Raw genomic sequence first — 26,188 nt, forward strand, 5'->3', positions numbered from 1 at the left:
TATTTTAGAAAATTTTAGTATTTATAAAATACTTTATTTAATAATCTTTTTAGTAAAAAAAATTATGAAGCACTTTGTAAAAATTCAATGCCAAACTTTTTTTTTTCTCCCACAGCCTTTTGTTCGGAAAAATAAGAAGCTCGAGGAAGAAAAAAAATTATGAAGCCCCCCTGTTTCTTTAAATCTAGATTTGTTTTATTTCATGAGTCGCACAGGAAGTCGCCATATTGGTTAACTTTAGACACGGTTTGCATGTCCCTCAAAGAAAGAGGGAGATATCATGTGTTCCTAACAGCCTCATTGAAGAAATCCCGGGCAACGCCGGGTATTATAGCTAGTATAGTATACAGTCGATCCCGCTTATGATGTTCCCACGTAAAACATTCTCCCTGTTAGTATGATTTATTTTTAGTGGTCCCAACTCTAACCAATTCTCAATAAGATTTCCCATTTAGAGTGTTTTGTCACTCTCAATGTTTTTTAATGACAGAGTTTTCAAAAATGTTGTGAGATCCACTGTATTACCAATGTCTATTTCATTTTTTTGGGTAGTATTGATTTTTTTAATACCTAATCATTTACACTGGAATTGCTGGAATGAAATCGGCACAGCTACAGCAACATTTTATGATACATGCAAAGCAAAATAAAAACATGGATTTTGACTGATGAATTTTCAAGATTAAAGGACATCGTTAGAAGTATGTAAATTTCGCAAAAAAATAAAGAAAAAAATCAAATAAATAGAAAGCTTTGTATTTGTTCACGAAAGTACAAGAATTAATTTCAAATCAAAAATTTTACATTTGTTCACACGCACGCGCACACTTTTCAAGCAAAAAAAAGGTATTTAGGGGAAGCTTTCTAGTGAGATAAATTTTAGTTTAAAGTTGATGTAGGTGTTGTTGTGGCTTCAGATGGACAGAATAGTCTACCTATATGCTAGTAAGCTTCATTTGTTGTGTTAGATGTCTTTAAATATGTGTCTTATGTGTTTAAAACTCTTCTCTGCTGCTGTGTCTTCAGGCGTAATTCCCGTATGCTCTTCACCAATTTCCACCATCCTAATATGTCAGAATTTTATGTTTCTATGTAAAAGCATTGGTAATGCAAAGTGTTGTCACCAAGAAGTGTTTTTATTGAATTGAATCACACAGTCGTATAATGCACAGAGTCTGATACTAAGCCCTTAACTTGAGAGTATTCAATTTTGTATTCTTTTAAGGTGTCAGTTATGACTTAGGAGTGCACGGAAAAATTAGCGATGTGTAAGTGTAACGTGTAAAATATCGAGATTTTGCAGAAAAGTAGTAAAAATTAAAAATTCCCCATTTAATCATTAACATTGGCAAATTTTGCTTTTGTTGCATTTACTTTGTGAATTTTGCATTTATCGTGTTTATTTTGTGACTATGAAATTTATATATCCCTAGTCATTGTATGTTTCGGTTCATGCCCAATGCTTCTTCAACACTAGTAGTTAGCATCATAAGAAAAATTGGTAAAACTGGGACAAAAAGAATAGCAAACATTAAAAAAAGAAAAAACAAACAAACAAAACAATTTTGTAGGAGGCAGTCTTTCTGGATATTAATGCCAAGATGAATTTTGAAAATGAAAGTTTGTATAAAAGTCTTTGCTGAGAATTGAATCCAAGTCAAGAGAATTCAAGAGGAATTAATTTACGGGTAACTCTCATGAGAACTGTTCTTGAAATGTTGATAGGCATCTGCCTTAATGTACACTGTACACCAGACAGAGATTGAAACCAGGTTATATTTGAGAAGTTCTTGATTGGACTTTTAATTAATGATGTGGTAAATTACGCAGTCATCGGCAAGGAATCTAGTGGTGCAATTAAGGGGATTCTGAGAGGTCATTGGTGTAAATTAACCATAATAAAGGGGAGAGGACCAATCCCTGAGGGGGTATCAGACTTTACAGAGACAGATGGGGAGTTATGATCTTTAAAATGGACAAACTGGGTGTTTACGGTATTTTAGAAAATTTTAGTATTTATAAAATACTTTATTTAATAATCTTTTTAGTAAAAGAAATTATGAAGCACTTTGTAAAAATTCAATGCAAAACTTTTTTTTTTCTCCCACAGCCTTTTGTTCGGAAAAATAAGAAGCTCGAGGAAGAAAAAAAATTATGAAGCCCCCCTGTTTCTTTAAATCTAGATTTGTTTTATTTCATGAGTCGCACAGGAAGTCGCCATATTGGTTAACTTTAGACACGGTTTGCATGTCCCTCAAAGAAAGAGGGAGATATCATGTGTTCCTAACAGCCTCATTGAAGAAATCCCGGGCAACGCCGGGTATTATAGCTAGTATAGTATACAGTCGATCCCGCTTATGATGTTCCCACGTAAAACATTCTCCCTGTTAGTATGATTTATTTTTAGTGGTCCCAACTCTAACCAATTCTCAATAAGATTTCCCATTTAGAGTGTTTTGTCACTCTCAATGTTTTTTAATGACAGAGTTTTCAAAAATGTTGTGAGATCCACTGTATTACCAATGTCTATTTCATTTTTTTGGGTAGTATTGATTTTTTTAATACCTAATCATTTACACTGGAATTGCTGGAATGAAATCGGCACAGCTACAGCAACATTTTATGATACATGCAAAGCAAAATAAAAACATGGATTTTGACTGATGAATTTTCAAGATTAAAGGACATCGTTAGAAGTATGTAAATTTCGCAAAAAAATAAAGAAAAAAATCAAATAAATAGAAAGCTTTGTATTTGTTCACGAAAGTACAAGAATTAATTTCAAATCAAAAATTTTACATTTGTTCACACGCACGCGCACACTTTTCAAGCAAAAAAAAGGTATTTAGGGGAAGCTTTCTAGTGAGATAAATTTTAGTTTAAAGTTGATGTAGGTGTTGTTGTGGCTTCAGATGGACAGAATAGTCTACCTATATGCTAGTAAGCTTCATTTGTTGTGTTAGATGTCTTTAAATATGTGTCTTATGTGTTTAAAACTCTTCTCTGCTGCTGTGTCTTCAGGCGTAATTCCCGTATGCTCTTCACCAATTTCCACCATCCTAATATGTCAGAATTTTATGTTTCTATGTAAAAGCATTGGTAATGCAAAGTGTTGTCACCAAGAAGTGTTTTTATTGAATTGAATCACACAGTCGTATAATGCACAGAGTCTGATACTAAGCCCTTAACTTGAGAGTATTCAATTTTGTATTCTTTTAAGGTGTCAGTTATGACTTAGGAGTGCACGGAAAAATTAGCGATGTGTAAGTGTAACGTGTAAAATATCGAGATTTTGCAGAAAAGTAGTAAAAATTAAAAATTCCCCATTTAATCATTAACATTGGCAAATTTTGCTTTTGTTGCATTTACTTTGTGAATTTTGCATTTATCGTGTTTATTTTGTGACTATGAAATTTATATATCCCTAGTCATTGTATGTTTCGGTTCATGCCCAATGCTTCTTCAACACTAGTAGTTAGCATCATAAGAAAAATTGGTAAAACTGGGACAAAAAGAATAGCAAACATTAAAAAAAGAAAAAAACAAACAAACAAAACAATTTTGTAGGAGGCAGTCTTTCTGGATATTAATGCCAAGATGAATTTTGAAAATGAAAGTTTGTATAAAAGTCTTTGCTGAGAATTGAATCCAAGTCAAGAGAATTCAAGAGGAATTAATTTACGGGTAACTCTCATGAGAACTGTTCTTGAAATGTTGATAGGCATCTGCCTTAATGTACACTGTACACCAGACAGAGATTGAAACCAGGTTATATTTGAGAAGTTCTTGATTGGACTTTTAATTAATGATGTGGTAAATTACGCAGTCATCGGCAAGGAATCTAGTGGTGCAATTAAGGGGATTCTGAGAGGTCATTGGTGTAAATTAACCATAATAAAGGGGAGAGGACCAATCCCTGAGGGGGTATCAGACTTTACAGAGACAGATGGGGAGTTATGATCTTTAAAATGGACAAACTGGGTGTTTACGGTATTTTAGAAAATTTTAGTATTTATGAAATACTTTATTTAATAATCTTTTTAGTAAAAAAAATTATGAAGCACTTTGTAAAAATTCAATGCAAAACTTTTTTTTTTCTCCCACAGCCTTTTGTTCGGAAAAATAAGAAGCTCGAGGAAGAAAAAAAATTATGAAGCCCCCCTGTTTCTTTAAATCTAGATTTGTTTTATTTCATGAGTCGCACAGGAAGTCGCCATATTGGTTAACTTTAGACACGGTTTGCATGTCCCTCAAAGAAAGAGGGAGATATCATGTGTTCCTAACAGCCTCATTGAAGAAATCCCGGGCAACGCCGGGTATTATAGCTAGTATAGTATACAGTCGATCCTGCTTATGATGTTCCCACGTAAAACATTCTCCCTGTTAGTATGATTTATTTTTAGTGGTCCCAACTCTAACCAATTCTCAATAAGATTTCCCATTTAGAGTGTTTTGTCACTCTCAATGTTTTTTAATGACAGAGTTTTCAAAAATGTTGTGAGATCCACTGTATTACCAATGTCTATTTCATTTTTTTGGGTAGTATTGATTTTTTTAATACCTAATCATTTACACTGGAATTGCTGGAATGAAATCGGCACAGCTACAGCAACATTTTATGATACATGCAAAGCAAAATAAAAACATGGATTTTGACTGATGAATTTTCAAGATTAAAGGACATCGTTAGAAGTATGTAAATTTCGCAAAAAAATAAAGAAAAAAATCAAATAAATAGAAAGCTTTGTATTTGTTCACGAAAGTACAAGAATTAATTTCAAATCAAAAATTTTACATTTGTTCACATGCACGCGCACACTTTTCAAGCAAAAAAAAGGTATTTAGGGGAAGCTTTCTAGTGAGATAAATTTTAGTTTAAAGTTGATGTAGGTGTTGTTGTGGCTTCAGATGGACAGAATAGTCTACCTATATGCTAGTAAGCTTCATTTGTTGTGTTAGATGTCTTTAAATATGTGTCTTATGTGTTTAAAACTCTTCTCTGCTGCTGTGTCTTCAGGCGTAATTCCCGTATGCTCTTCACCAATTTCCACCATCCTAATATGTCAGAATTTTATGTTTCTATGTAAAAGCATTGGTAATGCAAAGTGTTGTCACCAAGAAGTGTTTTTATTGAATTGAATCACACAGTCGTATAATGCACAGAGTCTGATACTAAGCCCTTAACTTGAGAGTATTCAATTTTGTATTCTTTTAAGGTGTCAGTTATGACTTAGGAGTGCACGGAAAAATTAGCGATGTGTAAGTGTAACGTGTAAAATATCGAGATTTTGCAGAAAAGTAGTAAAAATTAAAAATTCCCCATTTAATCATTAACATTGGCAAATTTTGCTTTTGTTGCATTTACTTTGTGAATTTTGCATTTATCGTGTTTATTTTGTGACTATGAAATTTATATATCCCTAGTCATTGTATGTTTCGGTTCATGCCCAATGCTTCTTCAACACTAGTAGTTAGCATCATAAGAAAAATTGGTAAAACTGGGACAAAAAGAATAGCAAACATTAAAAAAAGAAAAAACAAACAAACAAAACAATTTTGTAGGAGGCAGTCTTTCTGGATATTAATGCCAAGATGAATTTTGAAAATGAAAGTTTGTATAAAAGTCTTTGCTGAGAATTGAATCCAAGTCAAGAGAATTCAAGAGGAATTAATTTACGGGTAACTCTCATGAGAACTGTTCTTGAAATGTTGATAGGCATCTGCCTTAATGTACACTGTACACCAGACAGAGATTGAAACCAGGTTATATTTGAGAAGTTCTTGATTGGACTTTTAATTAATGATGTGGTAAATTACGCAGTCATCGGCAAGGAATCTAGTGGTGCAATTAAGGGGATTCTGAGAGGTCATTGGTGTAAATTAACCATAATAAAGGGGAGAGGACCAATCCCTGAGGGGGTATCAGACTTTACAGAGACAGATGGGGAGTTATGATCTTTAAAATGGACAAACTGGGTGTTTACGGTATTTTAGAAAATTTTAGTATTTATAAAATACTTTATTTAATAATCTTTTTAGTAAAAGAAATTATGAAGCACTTTGTAAAAATTCAATGCAAAACTTTTTTTTTCTCCCACAGCCTTTTGTTCGGAACAATAAGAAGCTCGAGGAAGAAAAAAAAAGAAAAAAAGTGAACAGAATCCTCAGTCAGCCAAGTATAGTTTTTATTTTATGTTTTGCAAAAAAAATCAATTCTTCCATCACCACTCAAATCATGTTTTTGTAATAGGGTTAATTCACAGAAAAACTTTAACACATTGTTAAGACAAATGAATTTTTTTCTTTCTATTGGTTTATTTGTTTCGGCTTCACAATGGAGAGCCGTTATCAGAACCTCGTAATCAGAAACCATACACAAGTGAAATGGTTGAAAGTGAAGGGGGAGTGGTATTTACTTTTGGTTGTCTGGAGAGTTTGCCTTTGCATTTGCTGAGCCTGAGTGGTCTTTGAATGCGAATTGTGGTGCCATCTGTTGTGCAAAGTGTTGAAAACCCTGTCTCGGCCAAGGTCTATAAAGTCTGCCTACGAGAGTCTGACTGCAGTGTTGAACATTGAACATATATTTTGATCGGCAACTTATTGCCAAATGGTAGAGTTAATTGGTGATTTCGCTTAAATAAACAACGCTTATGAATGAACGCTCTAAAAAAAGGCATTTTTGGCTCCTATTGTTCAGCTCCCTATGAATCAATAAATGGAGCCATTATTATTGTCAATTTGATGCAGCTAAATCGCATTAGGATTAAATCAGAAAAAAATGAGAGCATTTTTTAGTGAATCGAAATCAATAAATGACAATTCATTGTATGAGGGCGGCCTGTTCCCATATCCCTGTCTCGCTACTTTTGCTGTTTTGAGAACAACTCCCTAGTCCCGTGCATCTGGTGATTGGTGATGAAATATAATGAATCACATTTAACCTGTGCAATAGTTTAAAAAAATTAAATGTGATAAAAAATTAAATTTTATTAAAATTATAATTTAATTATAAATTTCAGATCATCAAGAGACGGAGATGATAGGGATAAAAAAAAATTTCGGCTGGGTATATATAAGAGGCAATCAAACTCCCCACCTTCATCATGTGTGTCCTACGCTATAATGACTGTACCAATTGTGAATGTCGGTTTCTGGTAAAATTAAATGTATAAGTATATCTATTATTAAATGTCACCAGGAAATATGTTGGTGCCAACCAACAGTTGCAAGAAAAATGCTTGCCCTGACAATGTTTGACATGTTCAACACTGCAGCGAGTTGCTTCTGTTTGTCCAAACTGACGATATAGGTGGTGTGTTCCTTCCATCGTTAACGAAAAAAAATCTTTTCAAGTTTTGATGAAGTACCCCTCGCGCGAAAAAATTCAGTTAAAAATTGTGTGTTGCTTTTTTTGAGAACAGATGCTTTCTCAAAATCAAAATCATGCAGAAACTGATTTGAGCAATAGCTGAACTATTAGTTCGCCCGTTTCGACATTTTTTGGGGTTCGGTAACTTGAACATTTAGATTTCTCCTAGTTTGGCCAATATATCCCAATTCATGGACGGAATAAAGTAGATGCACCAAATTCTTTGGAGGGTGGGATCTTTCAGCTGAGAGAAGGTGAGTTTATTTGCTGGCTGGAATATTGCATGGAAGTTGAATTTCTTTAAGATAAAAACGTGTTAAAATTTTTCCGTGAATTAAAACCCGGCAAAGTTTCTATTTTCTGGATAGTGGGATTACATTTAACTCTCACTTTGTTAAGCATTTGTAAGTTTCACCTTATGATGTAAACCAGTGGTTCCCAAAATGTGGGTTGTTACCCCCTAGGAGGTGGCCCCGGAGACTCAAATATCTGCTTAATAAGCTGCTCAACTAGCTTCTTCTTGCAACCTTCGATATCAGACTATGAAAGAAATGAGAAATTGTATATCAGATAAACATTTTATAACTAACCACCAGAAAGAAGTATTTTGTTGCGACCAGTACCAGTTGTGACCCCTTAGGGGATCGCGACAGATTCTCCAAAATAAAACGTCGCAAGTGAGAAACTTATTTTTATTTTCCGCAACATGTGAATAAAAACCCCAAAGCAGAATATTCCAAAATCTGTGATGTACGTCACAGAAAAATCAGTGCTACTGCAGAGCAATCAGGAAGAATTTTAGAAAAATGTAGAAAACACTATTATAGAAACTGCAGAACATTTCCAGTCAGCCAAGGGCTTGTTGCAGAACAATGCAAAACATTCTGCTTTGGGGAATAAAAATATATTACAACTAAAAATGTCTTTTCTTAGATGAGCTGCTTACCCATATATCGTAAGGTACAATGTAATTTCATCAAATTCTACCTTTACAATAACCAATATATCAAGTTAATACTTATTCAGGGTGACTCAGAGAGAATCATTTGATCTAAAAATTATATATTATTTAAAAGTAAAAGCACAGAATGTGTATTTAATAAGTTATAACACACAGCTTTGTTAGTTTCTGGTGAATGCTATCAGGATTCCGGTTCGATTAATCGAGTCTGATATCATGACTCACCAAGACCATCCCTTCCTTTAGGAAAATGCACCAACCATCCCAAGATGGTCTCTCTGGGCAGTCAGCGGTCATTCCTGTCTGCCTGTGTGTGATAAGTCAAATGTGAATTATAAAGGGATAAATGTGTCTACTTTTTATGAACAATATTATTAATGGAGGATTTCAAGTAGAGTCATTTCGAAATCTGATAATTCTTTCTAAATCACTCTGTATATAAAAATCAGGGCATATTCACTTCATTACACTTCCAACTTGCAAAAGAAACGCTAAAAACTAAAAAAAAAACCCTTTTTAATACAATTTTTAAAAAAATATTATGTTTGTGTAAATGTAATATGTTAGTGTCATCAAATTGAAACCGAGAGAAACAGTCATCCTGAAAAGTATATCATGGTCAGCACATTTGCTAGCAAAAAATCAGGAATTTCCTGGAAAACTGGGATATATGGTCTCCATGTGTATGGGGTCGCCGATACATTTCTTGTCAAAAGAGGGGGGGGGGCGTGCTCCAAAAAGCTTGGTTAGCAGTGATGTAAACAATTAGAAATTTTGATTGAAATAGCCTAATAATTGCTTAATCAAAGTATTGTTCAACAGGTTGCAGTGCAAAAAGACTTAAGAAAGATCTGGAAGCTTTGCATTGTTCATCCACAACATTTCTCTTGACCCCATCTAAACTAGAAGAAGAGACATCTGGCAAAAACCATTCAAGCTTGGATGAAAAATCAAGTGAACTCTCTGCATTGGATACAGGTCTTTCATATGATAATGAAACAAAGACAAATCAGGGTAATGAAATTCATGACTTGCCCTATATTAAACCTTCATGTGAATCTACTCAGAATCACTTGCCTTCTGATGTGCCTAATGAATCTGGAAGCCCACCACCAAATAGCCAGGATAAGATTGAGGGCATAGTTGCTGATACAAAATGGGTGTGTGTAGTCTGCAAGAAAACGTTTCCAGAACAGCTGAGGGCTGTTCATCTTTCAGAATGCATCAAGACATTTGAGCACAAGAAAGATAAAAAGATTAACGATGGTGTGTCTTTAGAAGAAAATTTGCCGATCACATGTAGCATTTGTAAAATAGACATCTCTCTCTTAACTGTCTCAGATAGATTTGATCATGTTAACAGGTAACAAATTGTGTTTTGTAAATATAAATATGTATTAATGCCATAAAATGGCATCATATCTCATTTTAGATCATTTTAGACAGTTGAACCTCTGCAAGTTTAGTAGATAATATTTTCTAGTCCTGTCCTGCGTCTATACATTAATGTAACAAAAATTGGAAAACACCTCTCAGTTGAATGTTTATTCTCTGTCCAAGATTTTCAAACACAATGAATCACCCTTTTTGAATTTATACTTGATTTTTATATTAATTTTTTTTCCAACCTGTTTACCCAAAACGCATAAGAAGTAAGTTTGTGATGTAAATTTATATGTAAGAAAAGCTATGTTTGCAGAATTTCTTATTATACCACATAGTAAATAAATTTAATGAGGTACTTTCACTATATTTTGTATGACTGTGTAAAGGGATAGAGATTGCGTAAGCGAATATCATGCTTTCAATTCCCAATGATATCTACTTAGAGAGGTTTGACCATATTTTGTATATTAACCAACATGCATAACAAATGATAAAATATCTTGTTTAAAAACAATAAAATTCCCTTCATCAAAAAGAAATGATTCTGATACTTGCATTTGAAAAGACATTGACTCTAAAAAGTTTCCATTATCACAGGTACCAATGTTTCTGATTTACTTCCTCCTAACCAGATCATGGCCCACCACTCTGTCTCAATGAAGAGATTTTAGCAGGTGTTCAAAGAAGACCTGGGTCATGCTGGAAGCTATGCATGTATGAGTTGTGAACCTGACATGAAGTCTGTGTCTGTGTAACACTTGTTATGTGTAGTGCTGCCATCTGCTGTCAATTTTTCTAATTATGACTGAAGTGTACTGATTGAATAATTGTATCATTGTAAGCCTGCTGCTCTCTGTTGCAAGACTTTTCAGCATGGAGATCGGCTCGCATTCATGCCTCAAAGTTGGGAACCACAGAAAAACCACTTCATTCGACCACCCCTGTGAGGAAAAGGTAGGCTTCGAACCTGGAGCCTCGTGATGTGAGTTCGTCACTATGACCACTCGACTAACACAGCTACACTTCTGATTTACCCAGATGTTTTCCTGATTTTTTTTAGCCTTATTATAAAATTATCCAGTCGGAAACCAGATTCTTCTGATTTTTCGTCTCTTTATAGAAACATCCTTAAATTGCATTTCATTTGAATGAAAAATCCCTGAAGAAAATTCTCTTACAGTCTCTGCGATTCCAGGCTAACCATGCTTTCTCAGGAAAAATATGGGAAATTAGGATTTCAAGTACTGGATATGGGCAATTGTTGCCAAATATGATGCAAAAATTATGCAAACTTGCCAATTATTGCTAAAATCACAGAAGAATCATCAACAGCTGGAAATAAAGTGCTACAGCAAATCACAGTGAATTAATACAAATTATATGAAAAAAGAAACTTATAATGTCACAAATATGTGAATAATATTCATATTATGGTCATTATACAATCATATACAATCATAATTTTCTTTTATAAGTTGCCAAAATAATTTTAATCCTTTATTTAAGTGAAGGATAAAAAAAATTCAATAGGTTTTGTTGAAAATACAGAAAAAATATGAAATTTTTATAAAAAAAATTCAGGACTGAGAATGTGGGGATATCTTGGGAAAATGGGTCATATGGCCACCCCATGCAATCGCTAAAAATCCCATATTTTCCCTTTTATTTGTATAAACTTTTTTTCATGGCAAATTATTTTATCATGTGATAAACTACATATTTTTCAAGTTTTGGTATTGGCATCTATGCATTATGTTCATTTGTATCCCCGTCATGCCCTGTATAAAACTTTTTATATAATTATTTGTTTATTCAGTTGCCTTGATAACTCCACGAACCATGTTGAAAATGCTGTTAACACTGCTTCATCCGAGAGTACTGTTGTTGCAATTAACGAATGTCCATTATGCTTCAAAAAATGCTCAACTCCAGAGGTGACACCTTTTTTGACAAATACAGCTTCTAATAATTTTGTATTTTATTTAAAAAATGGGATCTCTGCAGTAAAATAAAACAGTAGTTTTTTGTTCTTTTTTTTTGCTTGATTTTCATAGGCCAGACTGATTCATATCAAGAAGTGTAGCAGAGTCAGAGGAATGAATGCACAAAGTGTATTTAATGCTTTGCAGCTTCAGTTGAAGCATGTTACAGAAAGGGTTGCTGCTGGACTGATGCCTCTTATGCCTGAAAAGTAACATATATACATATATATATATATATATATATACACGCAGTCAACACACACACAACACAAAAGTGTGCCCATATTTGGGACCGAAGCCTGACTTCAGACAATTTAGGACTTTTTGTTTTAATGTGTTGGCAGTGCTGACAGCTGTTGTCATTTGTAAATTGTAGTTGTTGTTGTCTATTGTAGATTACGTTTAAAGCAGGTCATCACGTTTGTTTGTTGTTATGTTAACATTTTATGATTAGTTTCAGTAGTGTAGAATGTGTTTAGATTGAGAATAAGGTTGTCATGCGTTTTCCTGAAAATTGGTAGGTTTTTTTAATGTAATATACTAAGGTTTGCACCACAGTTACATTTAGACATGGGGGTGGGGTTCTCTGATTTAAGGCAATGTTAAGTAATGTCTCCCCTATAAAATGCTGGCCTTTTTTTGACAAGGCCAGCATTTTATGGGGGATCGATTCAATCTTTTTTTTTAACTGCCATTACTGTTAGTTACAGCCCGGCTTGAGTAGAAAGAGTGAAGTTGGTCTGAACTTGGGACACTGTCCCATGTTAGGCACAAGGCACATTACATGGAATTACAAATTAATTACATATAAATAGTCATAGATACTAGTTCAGATGTGCAGCTGTTCACAATTTATTTTATGAGAACTTACATGGGTAAAATAAATGTGTTCTTATTTCCTGATGGTGATGACATTGATGAAGTTTGAAGAATAAATGAGATCAATTGAATTTTTAAACCTCTTAGTGTCTGCTGAGATTGCTACAATTTTGTCCTCTAGCTTTTCAAACATTTCTGTGTTTTGTTCTTTGTCCAGTCACGTCAGCCAAAGTTGCTACACACATTGACATTTTTCAAGTTTGTTAAAGTTTTTGCACTTCAAGTTGTTCTATTTCCTAAGTGCATTTGTTAGTTTTTTGAATGTGTGCTGTCATGTGTGATATTTTTTTCCCAGAGAACTTATACTGTGATTTTCTCATAAGGCTGTGACATTATTTTTGGTGAATAAAATGACCTTTGAACTGTTTTTAGTCTAGTATTGTCTTAGGACTTATTTTTCTAAAAATATTCAACTGGCCTCAAGTTAAGGCACTTAAACATAAAGCAACACTATCCCAAGTTAGGGTACCAGTGCCTAACTTGGTCAAATGTTTTTTTTTTATGTACTAAATGTCCACCTAATATTTTCAAATTATCAGTACAAAGGGCCTAAAGACCCTTTGAAATGCTTTTTAATATTATTTTTATTTTAATGTTTTATTGAGGTTTTGATTTTTTGAAGTTCAAAATTGTCTCAAGTACAGGCACTTGACTGATTTCAAAATTAGCATATCATTTTTGCGTATATGTCATAAGTCAGTTTCATTGTGAAAGGTAAGTTAGAAGGTTTGTTGAAGGATCGCAAAATTTTCTAATTCCATGGTAGTGCGTCGTTCTGCTTGGAAAAAAGTCGTGAAGGGCTTAGAAAAGACGTTTTAACATTATTTAAGGTAGTTCTTTTTGAGAAAACAACCATGCTTGGTGCCTAAGAAATCTAGCTGGTGCCCAAATTTTTTTTTCAATTTGTCAAGCCCTCCTCCTCAGACTAATTTAGAATCACATATTTTAGGCTTCACTATCAATTTTTTAGTCGCTATGATACCTTTGTGTCTGGGAGTTGTCAAGCCCTGTGATAGGTTACATATTTTCTTTAGTATGTACAATAAACGTTTATCTTGATGGACAGGAAGATGATAATTCTTTACTAATTGTAGAAACATGTAAATAATTTATAAAAATATTAATTCTTCCACTTCTTATTTAATTGAATGTATTATTTATTAGTGTATGCCATCTATACTGTAAAAGTTCATTAACCATTTTATACATTCTCAACAGGAGTGCTAGTTTGAGACAAGCTCCAGCTTTACCCAGAAAATATCTGAAAAAGCCAAAGAGGTATTTCGTGATTTCATATTAAAAAAAAAAGAGCAGAAAAGTTCTTGCCATTTATATTTATGTCTACCAATTAAAGTCATCATTCTTCTATTGCATGATTAAAATTAAACATGTTACAGAATGTTAAAAAAAGCATGTGTAATATAAAAGCACATTGCGATTCCATTATATTGCACTTGAGAAATTCTGTTTATAGTAATGAGTTTTATAAGACTGAGACACCTCTTAGAAAGAAATACCACTTTACTATGGAAAAAGCAAGGGAAAATTCTCTATGGATTAGTATATCTTGTAATTATATATTACAAGCTATATTATCTATACATATAAAATTGATTTTCTGTCTGTGTGTGTGTGTTCGCTATACAAATCTACAATTTTAGATCGATCGTCACCAAATTTTGCGTATATACCAAATGGGACCCGACTTGAACGATAGGCTATTTTAAAATTTTGTCAGAGCAGGGCAAATGCCCCAAACGGGCAAAAAACTGTCGGGCAACAATGGTTTTTGGGCCTCAACAATCACTTTCCGAACGTTTACTTTGTTTATCGTGGTTCCCTAGCAATGCGTTTCAGACGTGTTTATGCCTTTACAATGGTTTGTCACTTCTTTAATGCTGCCAGTTATGTATAATAGTTTATGCCTTTATAATGGTTTGAAACATTTTCAATACTTTCAGTAATGAGGCTTTTTGAATAGACATCATAATCATCACCAGCTTCACTTTGAGGGTCAGGAAAAGGGTGATCCTCATAGAAATCAGTGTTATAATTGCCGATTCTACTGTATAAATGCGGAAATTTGGTGGGGTTTTCTGTCACATCAATAATTTTAAAAACTGTATTGAATTCTCGATTTTTGAAATATTGAGTTCGCTTAGAGATAGATATACGAAGCCCAGGAGATTAAATATGAAGTAATTAGCCAAACCTACTTTTGAGTTGGACATTCATGCCCATTCATGCACATTGATTCCAACTTTTTATATATATATCTTCTCAAGCATGAAAATTAATGTCTCCGTATTGTCTTTTGATATTCAACTGCATAAATCCATGTGGGTTAGGATATTTTAAAATTAATTATGGGCCCGTAAAAAGTACATCGAAAAAATTCCACAGCTTTAATTAAGCATTTTTGGAAGCTGAAACAGGCTGATGGATAACTTGAAGTTAAAGGGGGGAGGGAATCGAAATACTTAGCGCCCATCAAAAAAAAGGGGGGGGGGACTATTCATTTCCATGTTTCTTTAAATCTAGATTTGTTTTATTTCATGAGTCGCACAGGAAGTCGCCATATTGGTTAACTTTAGACACGGTTTGCATGTCCCTCAAAGAAAGAGGGAGATATCATGTGTTCCTAACAGCCTCATTGAAGAAAACCCGGGCAACGCCGGGTATTATAGCTAGTATAGTATACAATCGATCCCGCTTATGATGTTCCCACGTAAAACATTCTCCCACTTAGTATGATTTATTTTTAGTGGTCCCAACTCTAACCAATTCTCAATAAGATTTCCCATTTAGAGCGTTTTGTCACTCTCAATGTTTTTTAATGACAGAGTTTTCAAAAATGTTGTGAGATCCACTGTATTACCAATGTCTATTTCATTTTTTTGGGTAGTATTGATTTTTTTAATACCTAATCATTTACACTGGAATTGCTGGAATGAAATCGGCACAGCTACAGCAACATTTTATGATACATGCAAAGCAAAATAAAAACATGGATTTTGACTGATGAATTTTCAAGATTAAAGGACATCGTTAGAAGTATGTAAATTTCGCAAAAAAATAAAGAAAAAAATCAAATAAATAGAAAGCTTTGTATTTGTTCACGAAAGTACAAGAATTAATTTCAAATCAAAAATTTTACATTTGTTCACACGCACGCGCACACTTTTCAAGCAAAAAAAAAGTATTATATGTGTCTTACGTATTTAAAACTCTTCTCTGCTGCTGTGTCTTCAGGCGTAATTCCTGTATGCTCTTCACCAATTTCCACCATCCTAATATGTCAGAATTTTATGTTTCTATGTAAAAGCATTGGTAATGCAAAGTGTTGTCACCAAGAAGTGTTTTTATTGAATTGAATCACACAGTCGTATAATGCACAGAGTATGATACTAAGCCCTTAACTTGAGAGTATTCAATTTTGTATTCTTTTAAGGTGTCAGTTATGACTTAGGAGTGCACGGAAAAATTAGCGATGTGTAAGTGTAACGTGTAAAATATCGAGATTTTGCAGAAAAGTAGTAAAAATTAAAAATTCCCCATTTAATCATTAACATTGGCAAATTTTGCTTTTGTTGCATTTACTTTGGGAATTTTGCATTTATCGTGTTTATTTTGTGACTATGAAATTTACATATCCCTAGTCATTGTATGTTTCGGTTCATGCCCAATGCTTCTTCAACACTAGTAGTTAGCATCATGAGAAAAATTGGTAAAACTGGGACAAAAAGTATAGCAAACATTAAAAAAAGAAAAAACAAACAAACAAAACAATTTTGTAGGAGGCAGTCTTTCTGGATATTAATGCCAAGATGAATTTTGAAAATGAAAGTTTGTATAAAAGTCTTTGCTGAGAATTGAATCCAAGTCATCTTGGGATCCAGACAACAAGTGTGCTATTCAATACACCAGAGAGATACTCTTCCCTTATTACATGCTCAGTAGCATGATACGCTGAATAGAGACATTGCATCCTTCCTTTACTTTAACAATAGTTCCCCCCCCCCCAGGTTGCAGCAGCACACAAAGATGATTTTTCTCTGCCCACAACACATCAAGGAAAAGATCTTTTTAGATATTAATTCCGAGGCAAAAACTTTGAAAAGTTTATAGTCTCTGTGGTGTATTGTTTGGCACACTTGCCTGGATTGTAAGAGGGGTTAAATTTCTGGTGAAGACTGCAAACTTATATTTCCAGATTTTGTCTGGACATCAGTATCCAAAAAGACTTTTTCCTTGATGTGCTGTGGGCTGAGAAAAAGTATCTTCCAAAGCAATTTTTTGCTCCAGTTTTAATTATTATCCTGCTGATTGAGAAGACCACCACTTGTGTTGAGGAGACATTGAGAACTAACCAAAAAACATACAATGTCTTCCAAGTTATTTTCACTATTTATTGTTCAAGAACTAACTATACAATAAGTTTAATGATTAATAATATACTGTCTGTGTTTTCGGAAACAATTCAAGTATTCAAAAAATCAAGTAATTTTTTTTTCACCCAGCAAAGCGGATGCAGATATACAGTTGGCCAAAGCTTTGTCATTGTCAATAGAAGAAGAGAAAGTGCAGGTTGACAATAAACAGGCTGAAGCGGCAGAGCAATTGCTACACCTGCCCTCTCCTGAAAATGGACAGATGCCAGGCAAGAAGAAGAAGAAGAAGGGCGTGTGAGTGTATATTTTAGTGTGACATATACAAACGAAGGTTGAGGCATTTTTTTTTAAATGATAAAATTTAATCACAGAAAACATAAATATTAAACACAGTTCACGAAAAAAAAAACAAAAAAACAGAGGCACAACACTCAACATAACCAAATTGCACAAACTTGTTTCCCTTTTTCTCAAACTAGACTTCTCGCTCTTTCCTGCTGTGCCACCTCATCAAACAGTTACGGTATAAACATCCGTGAAGGAGTCTAACTAAACTAAACTAATTTGTTATAACTTACTCTGAATTATTATAATATGAATAATATTGATTTTTATGATTCCCTTTAAGTTAATTTCCAACATTGCTAGTGTATGAGACACTAGTGATAATATTTCTTATATTAAATAAAATTGATCTTGTGAAAAACAAAACAACCTAAATAACTTTGTAAAACAAATGTCAAATTTATGGTTTTGTTGATGCATGCTCTTCAATTCATTTCAATGTAATTGTGAGCAAATGCCGTCTTTGATGCACACATACAGAAAGGTATGTGTTCTCAGGTCAAAAATTTTGAAGGATAAATTTTTCAGAACTGGAATTTCGAAAAAGGTCCATTACCAAACCAAAATTTTAGTTTGACAGATTACTAAGTAGACACCTGATTACTAAGTAGTTTGATTGAGTGCATATCTAAAGTGTTTGCATCTTGCACACCAACGAATACTGTAGTTTGTGGTACTAGTCTTTGCTTATGATGAAACAAGATAACAAACTCGACTTGAAGAACCTTTTTTTCATTTGCAAAACATTTCAACAGAATTTAAAAGGTGCTCTCTCTCAGAATCAAACTACTTCATTAAAATTATTTGACTGATTTGTATTGATATTTTTGCTTACGTCTCCTGCATTAGACAATTTGTAAATTGAAAACTGGTGTTCTAAAATATATAAATATATAAATAAAATAAATAAATAAATATATATACATATATATATATGTATATATGTATTATTATTATTGTTTCTACGTAAAAGCATTGGTAATGCAAAGTGTTGTCACCAAGAAGTGTTTTTATTGAATTGAATCACACAGTCGTATAATGCACAGAGTCTGATACTAAGCCCTTAACTTGAGAGTATTCAATTTTGTATTCTTTTAAGGTGTCAGTTATGACTTAGGAGTGCACGGAAAAATTAGCGATGTGTAAGTGTAAAGTATCGAGATTTTGCAGAAAAGTAGTAAAAATTAAAAATTCCCCATTTAATCATTAACATTGGCAAATTTTGCTTTTGTTGCATTTACTTTGTGAATTTTGCATTTATCGTGTTTATTTTGTGACTATGAAATTTACATATCCCTAGTCATTGTATGTTTCGGTTCATGCCCAATATGTATATATATATATATATGTGTGTGTGTGTGTATATACTTTGTGAATTTCGCATTTATCGTGTTTATTTTGTGACTATGAAATTTACATATCCCTAATCATTGTATGTTTCGGTTCGTGCCCAATATGTATATATATATATAGGGGCAGCAGTTTTTTGATTCCAATCAGTTGGTCATTTTCTCCATGCCAAAGAAAGTGAGGTTTGTTTATTGTTCAACAAGAAATTTATATTTATCAATAACTAAATTAGAGTAACCACATGTTTGTGACTTTGTCAGAAAGTTAATGTGTTGATTCTTTTTATTTCTCACAAGTAAGTGATTTTTGAATATGAAACAAACTATTTGTAATGCGTGAGAAAGCATAGTCAGAAAAACATTTTCGTTGTTAGCACATCAAGAGAAATTGCATTAATATGCCTTACTTTCTTTGTTAATATGCTTTATATTGTGTCTGCATGAATATATTCCTTGCAAAATGCAATTTTATGCTGAACTAGCTATAATACCCACCACTGCCCAGATTTTTTCTATCCTGGGAGCATCAAAAGAGTGACAAATTATTGTAAAAGAATAAACATGTCTGAAACACATTGTTTGGAAATCACAGTAATTAAAGTAAACATTCCAAAAGTCAATAATTGAAGCATACAAATCATTGTTCCCAGACAGTTTTTTTTCCCATTTTGGGCATTTGCCTGGCTCTGATGAACTTTTGAAGTGGCCTATCAGTCACGTCTGGTCCTGTTTGGTATATATGCAAAACTTGTCGACAATCGGCCTAAAAAATTGTAGATTTGTATAGAGAGAACATACACACAGACAGTCAATTTTATATATAGTAAAACCTCTCAACAACAGCCACTGGGACTGTGAAAATGTGACCACTATTGGGAAGTGGCTGTTCTTGGGAGTGGCTTTTTTATTTCTGAAAAACAAAACAACTAAAATTTGCAATCTATAAAACATGTAAAATGATAATCCATTCTGTGACTGATTATTATAATTATATTACTGATTATACATATTATAATATATGGCTGTATCTCAATTATATTATAATACAGTGAAACCTCTCTTTTGCAAAATAAACAAAGGGTTTCTAGTAATTGGATGACTTGCATATTCCCCTTGTGATTTAATCACAAAAAATTGTCAACAGCAAGTCTTCTGTTGTCCCCTCTAATCTCTTTAAATTGTTTTCCTCTTCACTGTCTTCAATACACATCTAACATTTGTGCCCAGAAAAAAAACATACATACATAATGTTTTTTCCCCATAGAGTTCAAGGGATAAACCCCCTTGAAAGTTAGCTTGAAAATGATTTTTGTCATTGCAAAATGTGTTTATTTTATTTCCTTCGACTCCATGTCCAAAGTAAATGTGACTCTGAAATCATTATTAGGAGGTGGCTGTTAGAGGAGGTTTTACTGTATATAGATTAGAAAAATAGGATAAAGTATTCTTATATTCAAATGATAAATTTTCTTCGTCAGTTTCTTGTTCTAAGTCTGTTCATCTATATTCATTGTACTTAACCCTCTGCATAGTTGCAGACTCCACCAATTAATTCTGCTAATATCCTATGGCATCTCCTTAGTGTTTCTTTTGTGAGGCCACATCCAATAAATAAGTCTTTTACAAACTTGCCTGAAATATTAGTCCAAGCAATCTTCAATCTCGATGCAATCGAACAATACAATGTCTCTACGTCTCATCCCTGATTTTGTGAGCTCTGCTTTCCACCTCGGAGCCACCCGTTCCATAAATTTTTTATTTCTGTTTTGAAGGGTTTGTTCCCGTACACATCCACAGTTTGTAATAATAGTGTTAATCTGTCTGGGAAGACGGAAAGGCTAATATCATAGTGCTGTTGGAAGCTTGTCTTGATAGTTTGCTACAAATGAGTCGGAGCACAATCCACAACAAGTAGAGACTCCATCTTGAAAACTACCTAGGACAAAGGAAAGTCTAATTTTGAGAAAAAGTGTTCAATTTATCTGGCATGCTGAAAAACACTGGGTCGCATGCCAAACTATGTGCGGGAATTCAGTATACAGTAAAACCTTGGTAAGTCATCACCTCAAGTTATCAAAAAATTATGACAGCTTAAGCAGAGTGACGACTTAAGCGAAGTGCCGTCAGTTTTAATATGCAATGTTGTGAAAATCGTATAAATTTATAGATTGCGAAATAAAAAATAATAGTAATTTTTTACCTTTTTTTATCTCTTATTACTTAAATTATTGTGGTAAAATATACTGTACACTTTTAATACTAGTAATTTTTAATTTAGACTAACAGAGCAACTGTTAGAATAGGTAGCTTTTCTTCATAATAGTCTAAGTCTAGTCATAATAACTCTTTATTGCACATTAATTTTACATATACATCAAATTTAATTTTAGTGTTTTAATTCTTCATCAGTAGTTCATGATACAACTACAAAGTAATCTCGAACACTTGACTTAGTGGAGGGGCCCTGGGCAAGGAAAAGTAAACAGAAGACCTCCAACTTGGGAAAGAATGTCTAATTTTTTTCAACAAAGATATTTTGTTTAAATTTCAAGCCCTAAATTAGTAGAGCCCATGCAGAAATGAGATCTAGCTCGAACAGTTCCCAACGTTCCAAAAACCTTAGTAGGCAAATGAACCTCCCCTAGTGTAACTTTTGTTACTTAAACTGTTCCATTTGGGTATATAGGATTTTATGGTGAATTTTAAGCATATGGCAATGCTGTTAACAAGCTCTTTTGTTAATGGCAGCCATAAAAATAATCTGTTCCTCTTTCTCAAACTTTTTCATAGTGACGAGTTAACCAAAATTAGCGACGAGTAAATGAAGGTTTAATAACATTGTTGTCTGTGAGAGCTGGAAGGGCCCGAAGAAAAATGATGACTTATTAGGGTGACGACTTAACGAGGTTTTACTGTATTTAAAGTTTTTTAAGTATCATGCTGATTGATGCATTTATTTGGAAACTTATGAAGCACGTGTGTTTGGATTTAGTGAACTGATGTGTTTGGATTTAGTGAACTGATGTGTTTGGATTTAGTGAACTGATGTGTTTGGATTTAGTGAACTGATGTGTTTGGATTTAGTGAACTGATGTGTTTGGATTTAGTGAACTGATGTGTTTGGATTTAGTGAACTGATGTGTTTGGATTTAGTGAACTGATGTGTTTGGATTTAGTGAACTGATGTGTTTGGATTTAGTGAACTGATGTGTTTGGAACACATCAGTTCACTATTTGAATCAATTTCTATTAAAACAATATTAATATGTCTTTTTGTCAGAAAAAATCAATGTTTCTTATTTCACATGCTTAATTTGCAGAGATAAGCCTGTTCCATTCCTAGTTCTTCAGACTGAAGAAGATCGACACAAGTTGTTGGAAGAACGAGTGTCAGCCATAATTTTATCATCTTTAACCGTATGTGTGCTTATTACTTTCATTGACATTGAAATGACTTAAATGTGGTGAATAGATTTGATACTCCAGCACCAGACTAGACTTTTTCAAAATTCGAACTACCTTATGCAATTGAAAATTCTTGAAAAAGTAAGGCATGTTAAAATAAGTGTTAAGGGATTTTTTTTACACAATTGTCATTTCAGAAGAAAGAATCTATTGGTTATATAAAAAAAAAGTGCAAATGAAAGAAACAAATGTATTCATCACAATAAGCACATACATGCCCTGCCATTTTATTTTTGAAAGTCAATGTTTTTACACAGTTTTGCTACTGAAGAATAAGTCTTTTTCATATATAGCACCCTGATAAAATCTCCCACCAGTTTGATATTGGTTCTGAGTGACATACCACAATTTTAAAGTTTTGCAGTAGACCTGCAATGTTAAAATTTTTCCAGGGACATACAATCCTTCTAGCATCATAACATGATACAGTTGCCACTGAATTTTGTTCAATTATAAGCAGTCATGTTTATACAAACTAATTCTCTGGTTGTATCAACATGCTATTCTTTCTAGTGTTTTCCCCATTAATAAACTTCCAATTTTACAAACTAGTTGTTCAAATCTAAAACAAGCATCTATTGTGTTAATTTGAGAGTAGGATGTTTGACTTTGATTATTTTTTTGTTCTGCATTGCGAAATCCAATTACAGTTACTGTATGTGTAAGGTCTTTAATTAGCCAGCTTTTTTTATAAAATTATAATTTAGTTAATGAGCATAATTTGTTTCATGACATACTCTTAATCCAAAACACTCATATATTTAATCAAACTTCCCCATAGGAAATAATAGAAACTCAAATGGTTTGTTGCACAACCATCCCCCCCCCCCCACTCCACCTATGATCCTTTTCAAAGCTATAATTCAGGTTTATTTATATTAAATTATTCAATTTTTACTTATTTTATATTGAAGCCTCAGGTATTTCTTGAATGCTGAAAAGCAAGCAGGTTCACTTAGGAATCCCCTGCTTGCTTTAACACTCAACAAGAAGGGGGTATTATATGCATGCAATATGCTTTTTAATTTGGTCTTTCATTGAAAATGCAAAGCTTCATATAGACTATCGCTTATCTAGGAATCTTTTGTATAAGCACTATACTGATATTGCAGGTAATATCTAATTTATGAAGTCAAAATCTGTTGCATTTTTTGCTTGTCTTGTGAGACATTGCTTCTTAATTAAGCCAAAATTTATTAAACACTTTTTGCTTATCTTGCAAAACACCTGTAAACTGAGTTTCTCATAAACTGGAAATTTTACAGTAGTTATTTTTGCTTAATTTTTCTCTCAGTGTTTTGATTATTATTTATACTTTTAAAACCTGGGGAAAATAATATGCCAAACGCAAAGTATCAAATTTTCAAGTTCTTGCCTTAATCAATATCAAATCTTATTCTCACTGTTAAAAATAGTTTAGTCAATATGTGTAACTTTAATCATTTTCAGCGTCCATTAGAATTGGCTGGAGACACAGTGTGTGACGAATCAGCTTCATGCATTCTATCTAGTACAATTAGTTCTACTGAAGAAAAATCTTCAAAGAAGGTAATGAAATCTCTAATTGTCAGAAGTATTGACCTTTACCCTTTTAAATTTTCTTTTGAAAATATTCTGTAGAAGCTGATGAACTGCTAATTAATATGGTTTATAAATAAATATTTATTGCCATGATTAAGATACAACTGAATATACTTATAGTTTTTCAGTTTCTGACAAGTTTACTTCAAATATTCACTGCTTTGAAGGGAATGATTTTGAATAATATGAATAATTTGAGTTGTCTTGTTTCCTCTACAGGAATCTCCCTTGTGGTGTATGAGTGGTATAGCAGCAGAAAAATCAGAATATTATGTAACTGGGTTGATGGAATTTGTCTCTGTGTCAGATATAGAACCAGGTAGTAAACTGCGCAACCTTTCTCAGCTTCCTGGACATCATATCTACACACAGCATCCTTGCGATTTTACCTTCAGTGCTACTCAAGATAGCAATGTAAATACTACTATACCTAATATTGACTTATATAAAAAAGATCTATTACAAACTTATTGTAACACTATTTTATTCTGCTTTTTTTTTTTTTTTTTGATTCATTGAGAATGTAAAAAACATTTCACTTTTTAAAGTATTCACAGAGAAAATGTATTTGAGGATGTGAGCTTTTGACTTCCTTCTTCTATCTCAAAAAACTTTTCTCCTCACTAGGTATTTTAATATAGTGAACCTCAATTTTTTAATTGTTTACATGTTTCGCTCAAAAAGGTATTTGAGCGAAACAAATTTTTCTGTAAAAGCATTTATTGGTGAAATCATAACCAATATGAATACCTAACATTCCTTTTTTAACACATTTTACTGTTGATTTCTGTGTACAAAGTGTTTGGGTGATGTAATTTTTATTCTCTCACTTTTATGAATATCACACTTTAGGCTAACACCGTTGATTCTACCATTCCCTCCACTCAAGAGATGGTTGATATAATTGCTAGTCAAGTCGAAAGAGCTGAACGTAGTACTGACCAGAGGGTGGATTGTGTTTTGATCACAGACAACAAACATGAGTATAGTAATATGCATGGAGGCTTCATTGAACAGGTATTTAATGTGTTGTGTGGAAAATTTTGACATAAATTATTATTTGATGTACTACATATGTTTGTCTAATAGAATAAAGAAATCACTATATATATATAAAATACAGAGTAAAATACTGGTTTGTGTTAATATTTTAGAGAGGTCCATCAGCAGCTCGTGAAAATCCAGTTACCGGTTGTCTTGAATCTCTGGTTGGCAATATGTGGATGAGTGATGTTGACATAAATTTGGCTAATGGGGAAATGATTCCAGCTCACAAGCTTCTTCTTGTGCTTCGATGCCCTTCTTTAAGAGATGTATGTATAGATTGCTAATAGTTAAGGTTTTTCATCTTCATCCAGTTAAATCTTTTTACTGTTCCCTGATTAAATAATTCTATGATTTATTAAAATAATATCAAAAATAAAGGCTGCAATTGAAATACAGTGATACCTCTGCTAACGAAGATAAGTCGTTCTAGAATCATGTTCGTTAGTCAAAATCTTCTTTAGCTGAAAAACTAGTTCCCATAAGTTTCTATGGAAAATCATTTAATTCATTCCAGTCACTGCCCAAAATTTAAAGATAAGTTTTTTATACTTACACGCACAAACATACTGAACATGCACACAAACCGACATAGAAAACAATTTCATATATTTAAATGTCGAATTTTGCCTTCTACAATGCTATCTGTGAATGAATTTTCTTGTATTTATCAAAAATAACTCTAGGCCATGATAAGTTATCTTAGTGCAAACTGCACCTTTTTATGTCAATTGGTTGATTTGTTATTTGATATTAGTTTGTTAGTTGATATTTTATTCTTCCAGAGATGCTGCCTTTGCATGAAGTCATTTTGTACATGATAGGATAATGGAATTCAAAGAAATCCTTGAACAAAAGAAGTTTTAAAAATACCGATTTCCGTAGTTTTCCCAATTCCCTGTAGTTCCATATTTTATGGTAAAAAATCTGTAGTAGTTGGCAAGTGTGCGGAAGGTTAAATTAACAGCTTCAAAATTGGATATATGAGAATTTACAGGAAGATGAGATACTGAAAATCTTTTTATTTTACACTATGTACTCAACCAGCTTAGTCTACTAGAGCTGGTGTTGACAAAACTTAGTCGAGTTTGTAATTGTCCCCATTCACTTGTGATTTGGTCAGCTCATTTTTATGTCTGATACATGCAGATAGAGAAGATAAGCTCCTAGAACGCCCAGACTATTCACTTTGATGTTGAGAGGCTTGCATGGAAAGAATGCATGCTCTGAAAACACAGGCCTCTTTTTTTTCTTTTTTTGTTCAATGGCCTTTTTGGCAAGTATGCGTATTACTCTATTAGCTGAAACTTTTATTTTATATGAAATGGTTCAAAAACTTGGATTCCGTGGTGGACATGAGTTAATTGGGTTTAAGTGACAGTAATTCTAGTGATGGTGATGTTTGGTGCTGAAATTCAGCTCATAGTGCAGCTGTC

At 33.1% G+C, this 26,188-nt stretch overlaps 1 protein-coding gene across 2 annotated transcripts in view; it reads left to right on the top strand.

Annotated features, from left to right (window-relative positions):
* The window catches only part of mus312 (mutagen-sensitive 312), a 63,507-nt gene that overhangs the window by 3,928 nt on the left and 33,391 nt on the right, over positions 1-26,188 (top strand). For both annotated transcript variants that reach the window (XM_089249499.1, XM_089249500.1), the window contains exons 3-13: positions 6,101-6,176; positions 9,153-9,693; positions 11,533-11,650; positions 11,771-11,907; positions 13,796-13,855; positions 17,098-17,262; positions 21,983-22,079; positions 23,577-23,675; positions 23,928-24,122; positions 24,561-24,725; positions 24,863-25,021. In XM_089249499.1, the coding sequence (XP_089105625.1) occupies positions 6,101-6,176; positions 9,153-9,693; positions 11,533-11,650; positions 11,771-11,907; positions 13,796-13,855; positions 17,098-17,262; positions 21,983-22,079; positions 23,577-23,675; positions 23,928-24,122; positions 24,561-24,725; positions 24,863-25,021 (1,812 nt within the window). The remainder of the gene's footprint in view (positions 1-6,100; positions 6,177-9,152; positions 9,694-11,532; positions 11,651-11,770; positions 11,908-13,795; positions 13,856-17,097; positions 17,263-21,982; positions 22,080-23,576; positions 23,676-23,927; positions 24,123-24,560; positions 24,726-24,862; positions 25,022-26,188) is intronic.

This window comes from Pholcus phalangioides, unplaced genomic scaffold (genome assembly GCF_987345545.1).
Source record: "Pholcus phalangioides strain wild (caught in Gottingen) unplaced genomic scaffold, Ppha-v1.0 ptg000022l_1, whole genome shotgun sequence".
NCBI classification, from domain to species: Eukaryota; Metazoa; Arthropoda; class Arachnida; order Araneae; family Pholcidae; genus Pholcus; species Pholcus phalangioides.